The 19,661-nt window shown below is 53.7% G+C and overlaps 1 protein-coding gene across 1 annotated transcript in view; it reads left to right on the top strand.

The window, feature by feature from the left end:
• The window catches only part of Rbm19 (RNA binding motif protein 19), an 81,125-nt gene that overhangs the window by 12,192 nt on the left and 49,272 nt on the right, over nucleotides 1-19,661 (top strand). Inside the window, exons 11-21 of the mRNA XM_048422564.3 lie at nucleotides 1,094-1,224; nucleotides 2,919-3,037; nucleotides 3,392-3,488; nucleotides 4,274-4,384; nucleotides 4,935-5,135; nucleotides 6,142-6,262; nucleotides 10,781-10,941; nucleotides 11,134-11,194; nucleotides 13,285-13,364; nucleotides 14,945-15,000; nucleotides 15,567-15,683. Coding sequence (XP_048278521.3) covers nucleotides 1,094-1,224; nucleotides 2,919-3,037; nucleotides 3,392-3,488; nucleotides 4,274-4,384; nucleotides 4,935-5,135; nucleotides 6,142-6,262; nucleotides 10,781-10,941; nucleotides 11,134-11,194; nucleotides 13,285-13,364; nucleotides 14,945-15,000; nucleotides 15,567-15,683 — 1,255 coding nt within the window. The remainder of the gene's footprint in view (nucleotides 1-1,093; nucleotides 1,225-2,918; nucleotides 3,038-3,391; nucleotides 3,489-4,273; nucleotides 4,385-4,934; nucleotides 5,136-6,141; nucleotides 6,263-10,780; nucleotides 10,942-11,133; nucleotides 11,195-13,284; nucleotides 13,365-14,944; nucleotides 15,001-15,566; nucleotides 15,684-19,661) is intronic.

Below are 19,661 nucleotides of genomic sequence, written 5' to 3'. Positions count from 1 at the left end.
TGAAGCCCTATCTCAAGGGGAAAAAAAAGATACAAGACTATGCCAGGGAGTTAAAGTACCCCTAAACCTGAAGACTTCACTAGGGGAAAGATAACGGCCTTCTCTGCACATGTGCCCCCTGCAAGGACACCACTGACACCGGTTTGAGCTGTCTCAGCTAATTGACCACCCCCGCCTTTTCCATCCTCTCTTCTTCGACTCCCCTCCCCACATTCAGGACCCTGAACTGGCTTGGCTGGAGAGACCAGCACTATGTCCTTTTTGCCCTGTTTTGGGGACCAGTTGGTCAGTCTCTCCCAGAGCTAACTTTCTTCCTAACAATGCTAGGGCTGGGCCCGGGGCCTTGCATACACCGGACAAGCATTTGGTCACCCCAGTTCAGAGGAACTGTTCTTACTGTTGCTGCTGTTGTAGTTTCTCCCACTGAAAACTCACCAGCCAGTAAGTTGTCTGGCCACGGGGCTGTGTTTGCCCATGGGGTCGGGATTATCACACAGAGGGCAGCAGGGCTCTAAATGGGGCTGAGACTGTGACACTTGCAACATGCCTGAAGTAGCTCATCCAAGGACGGGGTCTCGAGAGTAGGCATGGTGGTGGTGAAACCTCCCAGTGTGCCCACAGCTGTCCTGCCAGACTCTCCTGCCTCCTGCCTGGTACGGCCAGACCAGACAGGAGAGGAATTGTCTAGACTGTGGGTGTCCATTCAGGAAGACAGGTTCATGGTAAGGACGCGATCATGCCGTGTTCAGAGTGGAAAGCTCGCTTGTCTGGTGTGGTAATGTCATGGCACTTACATGCTGCCACCTGTAGGAGGCGCTCTTGGCTGCACTCGTGTGTTGGTACAGCTCACCATGCGTGTTAAGTGACAGGGACAAGGGAAGGCAGCATATAGAGCAGGCAGCAGAGTGGGGAGATAGCCCACACCCCGGGCCGGTAAGCCAGCTGGCCTTCGCCATGCTCTCCTGTGGGACCCAGCAGCCTGGGCTGGTCCACAGCAGCCATTTGTTGATCTCACCAGTCCAGACCTTCCCCTGGCCAGTGCCCAGTGCTAGTGCTCTGGCCCACAGCTGACTGACACTCCTCTCATCTCCAGGTCCCCTGTCAGAGCTCCACTATCCCATTGACAGCCTGACCAAGAAGCCCAAGGGTTTTGCGTTCGTCACCTTCATGTTCCCTGAGCACGCAGTGAAGGCCTATGCTGAGGTAGATGGGCAGGTCTTCCAGGTAAGTTTGTTCAGGGCTAGTCAGACTGCTGGGCTCAAGGAAGCAGGGGTGTGTGTGTGTGTTGTGTGTGTATGTGTGTATGTATATATATGTGTATGTATACATGTGTGTGTGTGTGTGTGTGTGTATGTTGTGTGAGCTTTTAGAGGGTGGAGTTTCTAAAAGCAGGGGTCTGTCTGTGGTAGCCCGGCACACACTGGGTACTTACAGAGTATTTGTTGAGTGAAGAGTGTGCCCTTTGCCTCCTGAAATACTTGTTGGCAGACAGTGAAGTGGGAAGCAGGTAGCCAAGGCGTGCCCAAGCACCTCAGGCTGTCTGCCATGGTGACAGGAAGTGCGTCCGGCACACCTGCCTGAGTCCCTGGCTGCCTGGTTTATAGATGTCACTGTCATCGGGCTAGACCTGTATCCACCTGTGGACGCCTCATGTTCTCTCACTGGGTAGGGACAGACAGGACAGGATGCAGGTTTGTGGGGCTGCAGCTGTCCTTGATAAGTGAACAGTTTCCAGAGCTGGAGAACTCAGGAGGCAAAAGCAGGTAGATCTCTGTGAGTTCAAGGCCAACCTGGTCTATATATAGTTTCCAGGCCAGCCAGGGGTATATAGTGAGACCCCGTCTTAAAAGATGGGGGAAAAAAAAAGAAGAAAAATGAACATTTCCTCCAGAGGATCAAAGTTCAGTCCCTAAAGCTGTGTTGGATCACACACCAACCACCTGTAACTCCAGCTTCAGAAGATCTGACACCCTCTTCTGACCTCCAGAGACACCCTACACACATGTGCATATATATACAGTCAGGCTCAGGCACACACCACGTGTACATAAATTAAATTTTTTTGAATGTGAACAGTGTTTACTACACGTGGTGGTGTCAGCTGGCCTTACTACAGTGATCGGCCTTGTGTCACATGAATGTCTTAAACTCTAAAGAGTTTACTGGGCACTTACAGTTTCAGGGTGTGAGTCTGACCGTCATGGTGGGAGCGTGACCACAGGCAGGCATGGTGCCAGCGCAGTAGCTGAGTGCTTACCTCTCCAGCCACAAGCATGAGGCAGAGAGAAAGCTAACTGAAGATGGTGTGGGCTTTTGAAACCTCAATGCTCCCATCTAACAAGGCCACACCTCCTAATCCTTCTCAAATAGTTCCACAAACTGGGGGCCAAACTTTCAAATCTATGAGCCTCTGAGGATCATTCTCATTCACACTGCCACAAACCACAAGGTCTTTCTGCTGTCTCCCTCCAATCATACGTGGATCTAGTGCACTTGTGACCAGAAGAGGTGTTTTAGGGCTTCTATTGCTGTGAAGAGACACCATGACCATAGCAACTCGTGTAAGGAAAACATTTAATTGAGGTGGCGGCTTACAGTTTCAGATGTTTAGTCCATTATTATCATGGTGGGGATCATAGCAGTGTGCATGCAGACATGGTGCTGGAGAAGGAGCTGCTACGTGTTGACATGCAGGCAGCAGGAAATAGACTGAATGTCGCACTGAGGGAAGTTTGAGCATAGGAGACCTCAAAGCTCACCCCCACAGTGACACTTCCTCCAACAAGGCCACACCTATTCCAACAAAAATCATACTTCCTAAAATCACACCTTCCTTTGGGAGCCATTTTCCTTTAAAGCACCACAAGTGACATCCTTTAGGGAAGAACCTGTTTACATCCTCCTTCCATTCCCTCCAGGGCAGGATGCTCCATGTCCTTCCTTCCACTATCAAGAAGGAAGCCAGCCAGGAGGCAGATGCCCCGGGATCCTCTTACAAGAAGAAGAAGGAAGCCATGGACAAAGCCAACAGCTCCAGGTCCTAGTCAGCCCTCAGTGGCCGCTGAGCCCCGGTCCCAGGTTCCACTGCCCTTGGCCCCGTCTTTCACTCTTCGTGGTGCTAGAGTCCTAGTTCAGCCCTTCTCAGGGCCTCAGCTTTCCCACTTGTGAGACATGGAGAGCAGAAACAGCGTCTCCCATGACCTGCAGCATAGCGTGCCTCGGAGGAGGGGTGCACGGAGTCCCTGCCCAGAGCTAGGACTGAGACTTGGCTTGAGAGACTGTTAGTGACCCCCTCAGTCTCCTGGTCTTCAGACCTCGTGGGCTTGGTTCGTGGCCTGGAGTTGGAGGGAGGGGACCACTCTGTGACCTCTGTTCTGCCCCCGCTCCTCAGCTCTCACAACTGGAACACGCTGTTCATGGGACCAAACGCCGTAGCCGACGCCATTGCACAGAAGTACAACGCCACCAAGAGCCAAGTGTTTGATCACGTGAGTGAAGGGGCTCTGCGTGTGGTTTATTTCAGATCAGTTCTTCCGTGGGGCAGGCGTCTGGACCGGACAGCCGCTGAGTTGGTTATCTTAGGCTTGTGGCCCGGTCAGCAAGGGTGCCTGTTGATACTGCTCATAGCTCCTCCTCCCTGTCACAGGGTCAGCACTGTCCCTGGACACCGAACACCACCACAGATGTGGTAGTTAGTAATCATGTTTTTAGAGAAGCAAGCAGGGTTCATTTTCATGACGTTTAAAGTCAGGCTATCTAAAGTACTCCTGTTAGGACATGTGCCCAGTATAAAACAACCCAAGCCATTTTCCCGTCTTCCTTTGGTGCGGGTGTGCATATTTTCCAGTTGGCGTGGGACTGAATGGTGACAGGGCCGCTGTTTTGAGCGGCCACAGCCTGGCCTAAGTTAAGAGGGACAGTTGCTTTGGTTCAGATCTCAGGAACCCAGCCTACTCAGGACTGAAGGGCACCTGCTCTTCTGGTGCCCTCTAGTGGAGAGAGACACAAATGACAGGTGACAAGAGGCTAAGATAGGAGCCTGGCTGAGGCTGAGGTGGATGAGTCTGAAGCCCCTGCAGGCAGTGAGCTGTAAGAACACCAGGGCCAGCTACCTGAGGAAAGCCAGGGGAGGGACCAAGCAGTCCAGACTTTACTGCACAAGTCCAGAGGAGTCTTAGTCCTAGGAGCCTCAGCATAGAGAATGATGCGCATGGACCACACGTATTTCCCTCTGAGCCACCTACTGACAGCTCCAGGCTTCTTCCTCCCACAGGAGACCAAGGGCAGTGTGGCTGTGCGTGTGGCTCTGGGGGAGACCCAGCTGGTCCAGGAGGTTCGCAGCTTCCTTATCGACAATGGCGTTTGCCTGGACTCTTTCAGCCAGGTGAGTCCCTCACTGCACGTAGTGGCCACTACAGAGCCGGGGAAGGGTTTCCCGGGAGGGAGGCTGTGGAGATGTGCACGGATCCTGTGGGTGAGGGGAGCCTGAACCAAGAGGAGGCCTGCAGGAGTGGCCCCTCAGAATATCCCCTGCAGAAGGTCGGGTGTACCCAGTGATGAAAGCGTCCAGCTATTCCTGCCTTCCACACCTGGGCAGCAGGTCCGCAGTGCCAGCAAGGAACCTGAGCACTGAGATGTGGCTCTGTCCTTTGGAAACCCACTCTGGATGTTCCAGTCCGGGTTGAGATCAGGAACTGTTGGAATCTGTGTGGCTTGGGGTGAACTGGGGGAGGTGTGGTTCCGTCTATGGGGCGTGAAGTGCACAAGAAATAAACGCGTGAGTCCCGTGTACCCCCGACCCCCACCAAGCCCCTCAGCTCTGCTTTTCAGGCTTGTCCACCAGGGGCCCTGATGGGACCACCACCAATGGTCAGTGCTGAAACCATGCTGAGGTCACCTAGCTGTTGTCACACATGTTCATCTCTTCCCCTCAGGCTGCAGCAGAGCGAAGTAAGACTGTGATCCTGGTGAAGAACCTCCCAGCAGGCACGCTGGCAGCAGAACTCCAAGAGATCTTCGGCCGCTTTGGCAGCTTGAGCCGTGTGCTGCTGCCTGAAGGTGGCATCTCAGCCATTGTAGAGTTCCTGGAGCCCCTGGAGGCCCGCAAGGCCTTCAGGCACCTGGCCTATTCCAAGGTATGGCCGCTGATCTTGGTGGGGCCCTCAGGCTGGCATGGGCCTGGCACACATAGGCTCTGTCCGAGTCCACATTCTGTCTAGGAGCTTGCTGCCCTCCCTGTGCTGGCCATGAGCTGTACCTGAGGCTGCCTCCTGACTTCTGATTAAAGAAAAATTAGTAGGTGTGAGCTTCTTGGGCTACTGTAGCAAGTGGCCACCAACTTGGTGGCATCAGACAACTGAGTCTGGGCTCTCTAAAACTGGCGACCAGGAGCCCAAGACACCAAGCAGCAGGTTCTTTTTCCCCTCTACCAGCTGCAGGACAGAGTGTGTCCCCTACATTCTTGCTTCTGATGACCCCAGTGACCGTCACTCCAGTCTCATCTTTGCTCAAACCATTCCTCCCTCTGGACTTTTTGTTTTGTTTTGTTTTTCAAGACAGGGTTTCTCTGTGTAGCCCTGGCTGCGCTGGAACTCACTCTGTAGACCAGGATGGCCTTGAACTCACAGAGATCTGCCTCTCTGCCTCCCTGGTGCTGGGATTATGGGTGTGTGTCTCTCTCTCTCTCTCTCTCTCTCTCTCACACACACACACACACACACACACACACACACACACACCAGCAGGGAGGTTTGTTTGTTTGTTTGTTTGTTTGGTTTGGTTTTAGAGCACACTTAGCACAGGATAGTCTCCCTCCAGAATCTGGTTCATATTGCAAAGATCATAGTCACAGGCTCTAGGGCTCAAGGTCAAGATGTGACCTTGTCTTGGGAAGCTACCATTCAGCCCAGGACAAGGAATTTCTATCTCTCTGAGACTTTTTATGCTTCATAGACCTCAGTGTGACCTGAGTCTCCACAGGCTGTACTCTGGCATCTCGCTGTACAAGGGTTCTAGGACTGGCCTATGCAGGACGGGCTCCGTGCCTGTCCCCTCTGGCCCTTAGGCCCGTCTGTCAGGTGGCTAAGTCTCCAACCAGCTCTCTGATGGGGACCTACAGCCTTGGCACCCCTGTCCCTGCAGTTCCATCATGTCCCCCTGTACCTGGAGTGGGCTCCAATTGGTGTCTTTGGCGCAGCCCCGCAGAAGAAAGATTCCCAACCTGCGCAGACTGCGGAGAAGGACAAGGCAGAGCCAGAGACCGGTAAGAGCAGAGTCTGGGGTCACCATGCTGTGGGCAGTCGTGGGAAGAGGGTGAGGGCAGCCGAGACTGTCATCGGGCCACCGGCCACATCGATGCCCTGCATTCTTCCTGCAGAGAGATTGCCTAGGAATATCAGATGCTCTTTAAAAAGTGAGCCACATGAGGTGGCCAACTTTCAGCCTCTTGGTGGAGGGCTGTAGGAACAGAATCTTTGAGTAATTGACAGGGATGAAAGAGGCTGTGTGAACCTTGTCTCCATCACTAAGATGGCTGCTGGAAGACATGGTCCCTCTGCAGCAACTTGGGTGTCACAGTGCCCCTGGTGTCCAGTGGCTGCATGATCAGAAAAGGAAAAGGCAGTGGTTCCCTTTAGCTGGTGCCTCACTGTGGTGGGGACAGGTGCATCGATGATGTCAGGGTCAGGATCACTCTACCCCGTCCAGACTGATGGCTCAGCAGTGCTGTCACTCCGAGAACCTGAAGCATCCAGGTGTCGTACCAGGGTCACCCTGGCCAGTGGACCAGCAGATGTGAGGGTTATCATGAGCATCAGATCCTCCTGCCTCCACTCTTCAGTGCTGGAACTACACCCATTTCCTATGGTCTTTGTATATTAATGTGTATGGGCATAGGACTATATTGCTCCAAGAAAAGCAAAGGCCAGTATTGAGGCTGGCAGATGGAGGCTCAGATTCTTGCCCGGGTCGAGTGACATCTCTGCTCGCTCCACTGAGTGTCTGCCAAAGGCCATGGTTCCAATTTTGGGAAGGCATTTCTGTCTCTGCCGTTTGACTCTGACACTCTCTGGTTGTCAGGTTGGTGTAGCTAGTGAGACCTTTTACACACCCTGTCCTAGTTTCTGTTAGGAGGCAGCATGGTTGTCTGTCAGACCAGAGGTTCCCTCAAGCCTGCTTGTGATAAGTCGAGAGACATCCCTTCTCACAGCCCTGTGTTTGTTTTTACGTTAGAGTTGAGGGCTGGAACCTCAGGCGGTGGATGTTCTGCAAGTGTTTAGCTCTGATCTGCCCACCTCTCTCTGCGTTAGTTCTTACCCCATATCACCCCTGGCCTCCAACTGCCTTCCTTCTTGGCTCTGAACTACACTTGAACCTGGGCGATACGTTTTGGCATAAAGCAAATACTGTTGTCAAGCATGAAAATTAGCCAGGGCCAGGGTTCCTAGAGACACACCCTAGGAGGCCCATCTCCTGACTGGGCGGCAGTGTCAGCCTGTGAGGCACTGAGCCACCTATGAAGATGGTGTGTGGCTTTGCCCACCTGTCCTGATATATTTCTCCTGATGCAGTAACCACCCCCCCCCCCCCCCCGTCAGGTGATACTAGTCAACACCGGAATCTGCACACTGTTTCTCCCTGTTTGTTCCTTAGCCAGCCTATCACTGCACCCCGGGTGCTCACATGCAGCCCTAGGCATAGGGCAGGGTCGGCAGGACGGCGTCAAAGGTAGAGGGCTGTGGGAAGGCTGTGCTCCATCCCTCTGCAGGGAGGGCTGACTTATGGTGGTGCTTGTGCCTGAGCCTCTGGCACACATGAGGTTTGAAACAGGCTTCAGGTGTTTGGTGGTCCCAACCAGTGAGTGGTCAGGACACTGAGGTGTGAAGGTGACTTTAGGTGATGTGGCCTGAGCCCCTGAGTGATCAGGACACTGCGGTGTGAAGCTGACTTTAGGTGATGTGGCCTGAGCCCCTGAGTGGTCAGGACACTGCGGTGTGAAGGTGACTTTAGGCGATGTGGCCTGAACCCCTGAGTGGTCAGTGGGATCCTGAGGTACAGTTACAGCAGTGGCATTGTTCTGGGGAGATGCACGTGCCGTCCAGTGTTCCTTGAATTGGCTGGGGAGCGTCTCCTTTTTCTGAGTTCTGTCTTTGCGTCTGTAACATGGATGATTGCCACCAGGATGACCAAGGTCACTGTTGTCACCCACAGGCTGGGAGCCAAGTGGCATTTCTGCAGGTGCTCTTGAGACACAGAGCCTGCTCGCCAGAGCTTTTATCTGGCCTGGTAGGGCTGAGTAGTGTCGATGGCCTTGGGTGCAGACCTTTCTCTGGAACTAGAGGTTTCCTGACACCAGTGTCCGGGGTCTGGATTGGTTTCCTGTGGCCTTGTCCCCTCAGGCTCTGACCCTGGGAGGGGCTGGTTTCCAGGGCCACAGCCTGTGACCTGCACCAAGGTCCTCAGATCTAGGAGAAGGCCGAGTTACTCACCCTTACTTGGACTGGGAAGCTGTCCCTGGCTGTAGCCCTGCCCAGGCCCACTGTGTCCTGTGGCTCTTTTTATCCTTGTTTTACTACACAGTCCTCTTTCTGTCCCAAGTCCTCCGAGTTCCATCCTGTGCCCCCTCACCCTCTGCCCATTGCACATTGTTTCTGAGGCGCCACCAGCTCTCCCATCCCTGTGGGGTGAGGACGCAGAGTGCCGGGGACCCAGACTAGGATTTCACAGGCTAGGAGGAGGGGGATGGGCAGGCTTTTCTGCCGTGAGCTTCTGTTCCCTGCATGGATCCCGAGGGAGAGGAACAACGTGTTTTATCTTCCCACAACCAAGACCCTCACCTCCAGATAAAGGGCTGTGAGTCAGGGGAGGTCCCACAAAGCTGCTGGCTGCTGATAACAGGCTGTCGCTGTGGGCCTCACAGGAGCCTGGAGTGGGGAGGGGCAGGGGAATCCTGCAGCCTGGTTATAATGGCGCCCCCTGTGGCCACCCATGACTGCCTGTCATTGTACTGACTGAGGTGGAGGCGGCATTTTCCCTGCTCCTCCCAGACCCTGCAGCGCACCTTGTATCTAGCTTCTCACCACAGCCCCAGCCCTTGCCCAGCCCTCCACCTTTCTTACTCCCTCTCTCTGGTTCTTCTTGCTTCTCTTATCATCCATTTGAATTTCATGACACCTTTTTTTCCTTTCTTTTGTCACTTGGGGCTGAAGCAGGAGCAATTCTTTTAAAGACCTTGTTTTCACCTTCCTGGTGTTTCAGCCACCTCCAGCCCGAGGCCACTGGAACTGTCCTGGCCAGACACTTAGGAGTAGATGCCAGCCGTGCTAAAACGTCCCCTATCTTCTGAGGCTGGGACTAGGAGTAGCTAGCCTGCTACTTTGATACAGACCACAACTTTTCCTAGCTTAATTTGTTACTAAAGCTGAATGTCGTCTCCCTGTGACCATCTGATCGCGCTCTGAGGCACAGGTCAGGGATGAGAGGAGGGTAGGGTCAGCAGTGGGGCCCAGGCCAGGGCGCAGAGCATGAGGCCAGCGAACTAGTTCCTTTGCTGGCCCCAACTGAGGATGAAGGCTAAGTGCTATCAACTTAAGTTGCAAGAATTGATAAACTGGCTTTTTAAAAACAGCTTTTTATTCCTCAGAACTCGGCCTTTCTTATCATACTGAGATGATATCCCCAAGTGTCAGACACTGACAGTTCCAAGAAGGGATACCCACTCTAGTGGGCGCCGCACCACCCGAGCCGTCATCTTCCTTACCATCTTCCCTGTGAAAATGGCTTTCCTGATTCTGATGAACCCTTGCACCAACCTGAGACTGCTTGATGGTCAGGGTTCAGACGCAGAAGTCTCCAAAATATTCTTTAGGCTCTCATGTTTCCTGAAGCAGCAGCTCAAGGTCTTGGCACACATGTTAGAGATGTCACAAGCCTCCTCCTTTGAGTCTGAGGCAGGCTGGTGCAGGGGACCGTCTCTGTCCGAGGCTGTGCTCCTCCTGAGTCTTCCCCAGGACCGGATGTCCCCACCCCATCATGAGTCACACTTTTCCTCCACTTGGCTTTGCGTGTACAGGCAGCTGCACTGCGGTGGCATTGCTGGGAGACACACCTGATGGCTAAGGCTTGAGTCGGAGTTCTGGGCCAGGCTCATAGTTGAAGGTGCAGCTGTGTCCCCCACTGTTTCAGAGAGGTGGCAGGGTCACTGCAACGTTGCCATTGGGCTTACCAGAGTGAGGCTTTCAGAAAGGATGGGTGCCGGGACAGAAGCCCCACTCGCAGACGACTCTCTGACAGCCGTTCTTCTGGGGGCTTTGAGTTCAGAGTTAGTGAGAAGGGTCTGTTCCATCCCCGTTCTGCAGTTTTGAGAAATTCAAAATTGAATTTTAATCTGAAAGTTCACTAAGCACCCTGGGTTTTTGTTTGGTTGTTTTTGAGGAAAAGTAACATTTTGCTTGTGTTCCTGGTTAAAGTAGTTCGTGTAGTCATGTAAAGTTAAGTTAGAGCAGCCTGGGCCTGTTCAGCATTCAGAGTTTTGTGTTCAGTATCTTTTCTCTCTCAAATGGAGCCGACTGCAGGGCATCTGTGTGTCTGCCTGCCTGTCTTATAGCTCTCTTCCTCTCCTTCTCCCCTCTCCCTCCTTCCCTCTCTTCCCCCTGCTGAAACCCTACAGTGCCCGCAGAACCCCTTTAATCTGGCAGGTTCTACGCTCCATTTAGTCTCAGAGACTTCTGTGCCTTTGCAATGACTCCATGTAATGCACTGGTTTGTCTGTTGATGGGGCCAGCACTCGACCCCCAAGGTGAAAAGCCGTCAGGGGAAGGAGCAGAGGCCCCCACAGGCGAGATGGCAGAGGAGGAGGAAGAGGAAGAGGAAGAAAGTGTCCCAGGATGCACTTTATTTATTAAGAACCTCAACTTCAGCACCACAGAGGAGACGCTGAAGGAAGTGAGTGAGATTGGGGGTGGGGAGGCAGAGGGATGTGAACCCCAGTCTGTGGCCTGATGACAGCACACTGTCTGCCCTGCCTATAACTCTTGGGCCCCCTCGTTCTCCTCAGAGGCAGGTCCTCACAGAAGGGAGTGGTGGCAGCTGTAGTCTGTTTGGAAGGCAGCCGGTGACGGGTGTGTATCTTTGCAGGTGTTTTCCAAAGTGGGAGCCGTGAAGAGCTGCACCGTGTCCAAGAAGAAGAGTAAAGCAGGTATTTATCCCCTGACTCCACAGGAGCGCTTCCTGCAGGAGCCCATGAGGGAGGGAGAATGGGACGCCACCGAGGCCTCTCCTCTTTGCTTTCCAAATGTTACCACCCTCTCTAAATTGGTCACTGCCCTGCTTCAGGCCTCCTGCTGAATGCACTGGGTCCTTTTCTTTCTAGAACTTTCCCCAAGAGTGTGTGGCTTTGGAATAGTTCCACAGAGGCAGCAGTGTGGAGCAGAAACCTCTGCCTCCTCTTTTACCTCTGTGTTCTGGAACTTTCCTGGGCATGCCAAGGAATGGCTGGCCTTGGACTCTTCCTCCTGCTTTTCCAAGGGAAATACCCAGAGACAAGTTCTAGAGCATTCTACCGATTCATTAATCCTGATCCTCCCTGGTCAGTGGACACATAGGCCTCATATCTTTCTTTGGCCCAGGGATTATGCTGAGTCTCCTAGCGGTCCTCCTCCTGGCTTCCTGCAAGGGATGGGCAGGGCCAGGCATCCCCATCCAGAGTTTCTTTGGTTAGCCAGGATTGGTGGAATTATCCTATGGGCTGGCCCAGCCTTGGATCCTCCCCGTAGATGGCAAGCAGCCGATTAACTTAAAGGTGCCTGTCCCCAAGAGTGTCCAGACTCTGGAGGACTGGGGGGCCAGTGAGTATAGCACGGGACTAAGGGCTGTGGTGGGCGGAAGCCCTGCATGGCAGTAAGTGCTTATCACCTGAAGAGAGACAGAGCCCTCAGATGGCAGAGGACGCAGTACGGGGAGGTCTGGGAGAATGGGCAGAGTCCAGGGATGAGGTGACTCATATGCCCTACACATTAGTTAGCGGGGAGCCACTGAGTTGTAAACGGACGTACTGGAGAGTCAGAGGTCCATTGCACCCTTCCACTCAGGTGGCTGTGACAGAGTCCTAACCTGGGGGTTAAAGTCATGAGTGAATCATCTCACTGTGGTTGAGACTGGAAATCCAGTGTGGTTCCTGTGGGGAAGGAACTGTCCAGTCTCCTGCTTCCCCTGCTCCCCCATCCCCTAGCCTGTGGGTAGCCACCTCCAGGCCCATATAGCATTCTGGTTGTATATGCCTGTCCTGGGTTCAAATTTTAGCCTATTTTGGAGGCAGGGTCTCTCTCTAGCCCAGGCTGGTCTTGAATATCATAGCCTCCTGTGTTGGGATAATAGGCATGCGTCACTGTCTGGCCTCCCCCAGTTTGTAAAGGACCTTGGCTGTGCTGGATTATGGATTAGGGACTCTGATGACCTCACTTTACCTTAGTCAAGAACATGTCTCAAGCAGGGTCCCAGTCTAAGGAACACTGGCTTCCACACAAGCTCCTGGTGCACACAGTACTGTCTGCTGTCCCTGGTCTTCAGGAACCTCACACCAAGTATATACACACCAATATTTACGACAGTGTACACATCCAGACATGGCTGTTCTTAAGGCATGAGTCCGGTAGAATGTCCTCAAGAACTCCTGCTACTTGAACTATTCCTTACTCCCTAGAACAGGAAAGAGCCATGGTCAGCCTCCCTGTCCGGACTTTGTTTCCAGGACCCAAGTGTGATCAGTAGCATGGCCAGCCTCCCTGTCCGGACCTGTCACCCAGGACCCAGGTGTGATCAGTAGCATGGCCAGCCTCCCTGTCCAGACCTGTCACCCAGGACCCAGGTGTGATCAGTAGCATGGTCAGCCTCCCTGTCCGGACCTGTCACCCAGGACCCAGGTGTGATCGGGTGGCAGATGTCCGTAGGAGAGATAACCCGCTGCACACACCCACATTCGCCCCTGCCTCGTGCATGGCGGACCCTGGCCAGCTTGAGGCTTCATTGCTTGTCGCAGCTATTTCTGGTTATTTCTGTTAGGAGGAAGTTAATGTCATGCCAGTTATCTGCCAGGTCCTCCTAGCCAAGGCGGCCCCAGGCAGCAGCCCCGCAGCCCCACTGCCGTCTCAGCCGGAGCTGAGGTCTTCTTTTGAAGGACGAGGGTGTGAGGAAGGGAGAGGCACTAAGTTTAGGACCCTCCATGGAGTCTTTACAAGTGATCCTGTGCCAGCTCCACCCACACCCCCTCTCTGTCCCTCTTTCCCTCAGGAGTGTTGCTGTCAATGGGATTTGGGTTTGTGGAATACAAGAAGCCAGAGCAAGCCCAGAAAGCCCTCAAGCAGCTCCAGGTAAGCCAGGGGCTCTGGGCCATCACGGTGAGACCATGGCCCAAGAAAGACTAAGACCCCACCCCACCCCCACCCCCGGTCACTCTCACTCATTTATCTTCTACCGTGGTTCCAAACATACTCGCTCTAGTTCTCGGGCTCTTTACAGAACATCTGACCCACCAGAGCCACACGTAAGCTGGGCTCTGACTGCAGTCCCTAGACACAAAGCCAGTGCATTAGCAAAATGACCCTGGAAATCCCTCAGCTATCCAGGAAATACAGCTAGTGGGACTGTGTTCACATGCAGGCCATCTGTCTATCATTTTCTCTCAGACCATGACTGTGAACTAGACTCACTCCTTCCTCTGCTGGGAAAGGTGGGCTCTGACCTGAACAAACGTGCAAAGGCAGCGTCACAGGTGCTCCGTGATAATAACGCCTCCCCTGGGGAAAACTTCAGAAAACACAAAGAGCGCTCCTTAAGAAGACAGCTTTTTATACCTGTCTGTCACGGCAGAGAAATCATCTGTTCGGAGCTCTGGGAGGGAGCAGCTAGGAGGTGGGGACGGCAAGTGCAGAGACCTGTGGCAGGAACAGGCAGGAGTGAGCTTTGTATGTTGGAGAGGCAGAGGAGGAGCTCGGTGTATGGGGGCAGAATGGGGCCAGGGCTCTGGGAAGGTGGTAGACCTTCTTATAGGTCCTTTGAAGGGCTAGCATCTGACCCAAAGGCAGTGGGAGACTGAGGCTCTGAGCTGAGTTTTAGCACAGTTTTCTGAGTCGCAGTGAGGAGCATGGATAGTCTGGAGGTGAGTGGGGAACCCTTGCACCCCTCACAAGATATCACCCTGGTGTCTAGACAAAGAGATGGGGCCTGCAGCAGCTGACACACAAGAGAATCTCTGAGCTACGTAATAGACCCTGTCTCAAAAAATAAATAATTAAATAAAGACAGCTCTCTGCATTGGCAATCATCTCAGGCCATGTAGGGCAGAGGCCATAGCTCCGCACATGCCGTGTGAAGTTTTGTGGGGCTTTTTGTTTGTTTAAACTAGAAATCTTTCTTTGTTCCTGCAACCTATGTCTTCATTTAACTCACATTCAGCTCAGCAAATGGCGGTCCATATCTTTTCTTTCATGTTTCTCAAGAGTTGGTAGCCGGGCATTTGCATGCATGTCGTGTACTGTTCTGTGCATGAACGTGTGTGCACATCTCTGTCAGGGATCGTGCGTCCAAAGCCCCACACAGTGTGTTTCCTGGGATAGCTAAGGGATTTCCCAGGGTCACTCTGCTAATGCACCAGCTTTGCAGCTGGGGCCTGCAGTCAGAGCCCAGCATACACATGCCTCGGGTTAGAATGTTCCATAAAGAGCCTGCAAATTCGAGCGAGCTGTCTGCGTGCTAGACCTGCAGGCTCCTCTCTCTGAGATGGGCAGCCAGGAGATCAGGAGTACGTCAGGAGGCTGGGTCTCTGGCCACCTGCTGCTTGTCTGTGGAACAGCCTTTCTGTTCAGTCCATCCCTGTCCTCAAACCAGGGACCGGATGCTGGGGAAGGGCAGCCATGGGTAAGTGACCAGTCATGGTCGTTTTGTGTTCCAGGGTCACGTCGTGGACGGCCATAAGCTGGAAGTGCGAATCTCTGAACGGGCCACCAAGTGAGTCCTCGGGCGTCTCCCCTTCCCTTGCTGGGTGGCAGCTCTACATCTGACCTTGGTGCTGATTATTAAAATGCCTTCTCACACCCAATTCCTCCCCTTTGGGGTTCTTCCCAATTAAGCTTTCACTTGCCAGCTTTGATACCGACTTCCCCGCCCGGCCAGACCAATAAGCGTCCATCTCCTGGGTAGAGAGCTGAGACAGGCAGACATGTTTTTAAAATAAAGGAGCAAGTGGGGCTAGAGTGTAGCTCAGGAGCAGAGTGCTAGCCCGGAGTGCACAATGTCCTCTCTCGTGGGGCTCCTTCTCATGGCCCTCCTTATGGGACAGCAGCAATGAACTGCATTGACTAGGAAGTCAAGCAGTTTGGGAGAGAAAGTAACTTCAGTCCCTGTTACCTCGAAGTGGAGGACAGGCTGACTTACTCTGTTTTCATTATGGCCTCCTTCAGTAGGCGACTTGAAATGACAGGGAGGTATGTTTTGTCGGGGAAGGTAGCAGGGTTTGTCTAGGTGGAAACAGTTGACACCTCAAATAACCCGTTGTTTCTGCCGTCTCACCCCAGGCCTGCCTTGACAACCTCTCGGAAGAAGCAGGTCTCCAAGAAGCAGACGACCTCCAAGATTCTGGTGCGGAATATCCCCTTCCAGGCCAACCAGAGGGAAATCCGGGAGCTTTTCAGGTGGGTCCCGCCCTGGGCTGTAGGCACAGCGCCCCCTGGAGGCTGGGAGGCCGCCTGGGTCCTGACTGTTTCTGTGCAGCGCAGTGGGGCTTTCCAAACTCTGCCGTTGATCTCATCGTGGTGCAGGAGTACCCTGGCCTCTCTGAGGCAAGAGGATGGCCAGGTGTCTGTCTGCACCCCAGGGCTGTCACTAAACTTGAGGGACAGCTGTTCTAGTGGCTGCAGCCTGTGGTTCCCCTGTAGGATTTACTGGCATTTCTTTGTGTGGGCTCTTTTTCCAGAGAGTCAGTGCCTTCAAGGCCCCAGACAGTGGGACCGTCACCTCAGCTTCCCACTCCCATCCCTGGGTAGGGGAATAATTGATGGGAATAAGACTATTGATCTCAGTTCGTCCCTGGGAAAAGCCATTTAGGGAAGACAGTGAATGTCCCTCATACAGCACACAGGCCATGGTCTCTGTTAGCACAGGAGGCTGACTTGGGGGCTAGCTAGGCAGGTGCTGAGACTCGGAGACAGACTGACTGGGCCGGAAGTGGAAGCTGCAGGGCTCCTCTCACCTGGCAGTGACACCAGGCAGGAACCTAACTAGATTTTGTCAGACCCATTCTGCTCATGGCTTCAAAGATTTGAGGGTTTTTGCTCAAACCCTCAAATTTGAGTTGTTTTTCAAGCTTAAATCCTCTCCCCCCACAACCTTTTTATTTCACGTGTGGGAGTATTTTGTTTTCCTTTGTGCACCGTGTACGTATAGTGCCCTAAAGGCCAGGGGAGGGCGTCAGATCCCCTGTACGTATAGTGTCCTAAAGGCCAGAGGGGGGCATCAGGTCCCCTGTATGTATAGTGCTCGAAAGACCAGGGGAGGGCGTCAGATTCCCGGAACTGGAGTTACAGGTGGGTGTGAGCCGCCATGTGGGCACTAGAAAAGAACCCAGGTCCTCTGGAAGAATAAACAGTGCTCTTAAACACCAAGCCATCTGTCTGGCCCCCCTTCAGTCAGAACTCTTACAGGGGAACCCAGAAGGACTTATGGACTCTTTAAAAACAACACACACAGGCCTCGGGCTGGCCACTCCACCATGCACAGTAGAGCATTTTGATTGGAAAGTTGTTGCTTAGATAGCTCCGTGCTGAGCCGCAGTTGAAGGAGACATTCCTGTGATCCCATGAGAAGGGAGTGCCGTGTGCCCTCAGAACACCGGTTGGGTGAGTTCACCCCTCCATGCGGGTTGCTGAGGCTCAGCTGGGGCCCTAGAGTACTTAGGGGCCTTGAGTCCCTCTCCTCTGCCGCTGCTGCAGAAGCCCAGGGAGGAGCTCTCGGCCCCTGCTTGTCACTTTCTCAGGTGGTGTGTCTGGTAGGATGACCTGTCAGCATCCTGCGAGGCACAGTGGCTGCAGAATGAGTGCGGAGTTGGAGAAGGATTTATCTTTGTGAGACTTGCGTCTTTACTCTTGCTGTGAGGTTAAGAGAGTGGGATGCTGTTTGGGGAATCAGCTTCAAAACCCTTCCCTTCTCTCTGTATTCTTCCCCGTCCCCTGGGGTGGGGGCGTGCGCAGCCGCGGTCAGCTGGATTGACGCCACAGACCTTCCCCTCTGAGTCTGAGCCGTGGAGCCTGGTGAGACAGGTCACAGTCGGGGGCAAGGGGGCATTTTTCACGTGCCCACATCCAGCGCATCAGCCCAAAGGGGAGTGAGAGCATTGGCTCGGTGCTTGTCTGCCGTGACTCTGCTTCTACAAAGAGTCCTGGCTCACCGCTGCCGCATCAGAAGGAATGCTAAGACCAGTGCGTGTTAATCGGGAGCCACATTCCTCGGAGGTGACAGTGTCAACTTGGTTCGACAGTGTACTGGGGATGACATTTATCCAGGGGAACAAAAGATGGCAAGGCAAGGGAAGGAGCTTTGTTTGATCTGCATATTATACGTCTATTTAGTTGGCAGGGAATTAGTGTCTGCCGAATGTACTTACATGTGGCGTCTCTTCTGTCGGCCATTGTTCTCTCTGAGTGGTCATAAACCCTGAAGCTGGAATGCTCCTCCAGGACGGGCCCTGCCTTGCTTTTGTTAGCCTCCCAGCAGACCAGTTGCAGTGGTGGACAGCAGGGGTCACTGTGAGCCTTCCCAGGGATGCAAGGCTTGCACCTCAGGCCTGATTATAGACAAAGCCACTGGCCAGCAAAAGGTCACTAACTAAGGGGAGGCGTCAGGATTTGGAAGAACTGGTTGACTTACTATGTCAGGCAGGATTTGGGGGGACTTTTCCTGGTGGATATGATCAAAATCACAACCCACATTCCAGGCACATGCCTGTGTGCTGGGCTCTATGCCTGATACCTGCCACGCTGGATCTGCTTGGTGCTTGCAGCCTTGGGCGCGTGAGGACTTCTGCTGTGCCCAAAGGAAACTCAAGGCCGCATATCTGGGCCAGCATATGGCTTTCAGGGCCCTGACCCAGAACTTGGTCTTTGGAATCTGTTGTCCTCCTGGGTTTAGGAGGATTTGTCACCTTCACGTTGTTGGTGGGGATATACTGTGTGGTTTGTATGAGGCAGTGTGCTAGATGCCAGGGAACACAGCTGTATCAGGAGGGTTTGAGTCTCCTTTTTGCCGCTGCTGTCTGCAGAGGGACAGGGAAGAGACATGCGAGAACACGGGGCCTGTGGGGCAGGTCTTATCACCACCTGCCAGGACAGGACAGCATTCACTGGACCCTTTCTGGAGATCCATCAGTTCCCACAGTACCTGAGCAGGAAGGAGGCACTGTGGGGCCCTGTGCCCGTGGGAACCTCATTAGGAGTGATTGAGGAGGAGTCACCTTCAGACTGAGCCATCAGTGGGTGAGGACAGTGGTGCCTCTCTCAGGTGTCCATGTTCTGGGCCTCAGTTCCTGTCATATAATAACTGTGCTGATGCCGGTGGTGTGCGTATAATAACTGTGCTGTCATAACATGTAATGACTGTTACTATAGTCAGACACCAGGCGCTGGGCTGAACACAGTTGTCAGGATCCCCTGTTGCTACAGTCTGCAGTCATAACAGCCTCCATTTTCCAGGGAGAAGCTGCTCCCAAGCCCAGATCCCAGCCACTCCCTCACGTGTCCAGTGCCTCCAGCTGCCTCAGTTCCCTCCTGACTAGGTGGCTGCCCCCCAGGGGCTGCTAGAGGCTCTGAGGTTACCCAGAGGCCGCAGTCGTAGTGAAGTGTCCAGTACTGACTGTGGTTCAGCATCACCAGAACAGCAGGAGTGTGATTTAAACCCAGGGCCTGGCTTCAGGGAGAGCCTGTGTCTCTACCCACAGTGCAGGATCTTCGGAGGTTTTCTGTAGCTTTTTTCACTGTCTCTCCTTTCCCCGGGTTCTTGCCTCCCACACTGCCATTTTCTCTGCCGTCAGCCCGCAAGGATGCCTGAGGGACCCATGTGCTCAGTTCCCTCCACCCTGTAGAGCAGTGGTTCTCAACCTTCCTCATGCTGCGACCCTCAAATACAGTTCCTCTAACCGTACAGTTATTTCATTGCTACTTCATGACTGTAATTCTGCTGCTGTTAATGAATCGTAATATAAGCATCTGATATGCGACCTCTGTGAAAGGGTTGTTTGACACACACACCCCAGGGGTCAAGACCTGTGTGGCTGCGGTGCCCTTGAGGCCTCAGCTTCCCTCCCTTCAGGGTGGAGATAGAGAGCATGCCCAGCAGAACCACACAGAGGAGCCAGAGGCTCCCCTCGCCTCACTGGATTCCACAGCCTGAGGTTGGGAAGACCAGTGTCATGGGTCCAAGCTGGACGAGAAGGCGTGGGTGGCACAGCCTCTGCTGGCCTCCACATAGCCCCATACCAGGCACAGATCATCCGACAGTGCCTCTGTAGTTACAGCTGTGTAGGCCGAGCCCTTCCGCTTGCCCTTGGCTGGCTCCCTCCCACTCGGTCTGTTCGTTTCTCCCACTTTCTCCCAGCCTGCCTGCCAGCTCCCCTTTGACCT

The sequence above is a fragment of the Myodes glareolus genome, chromosome 2 (genome assembly GCF_982192425.1).
Source record: "Myodes glareolus chromosome 2, mMyoGla1.1, whole genome shotgun sequence".
NCBI classification, from domain to species: Eukaryota; Metazoa; Chordata; class Mammalia; order Rodentia; family Cricetidae; genus Myodes; species Myodes glareolus.
Note: the sequence above shows the minus strand (reverse complement) of the source record. Positions and strands in the feature narration are given on the sequence as shown.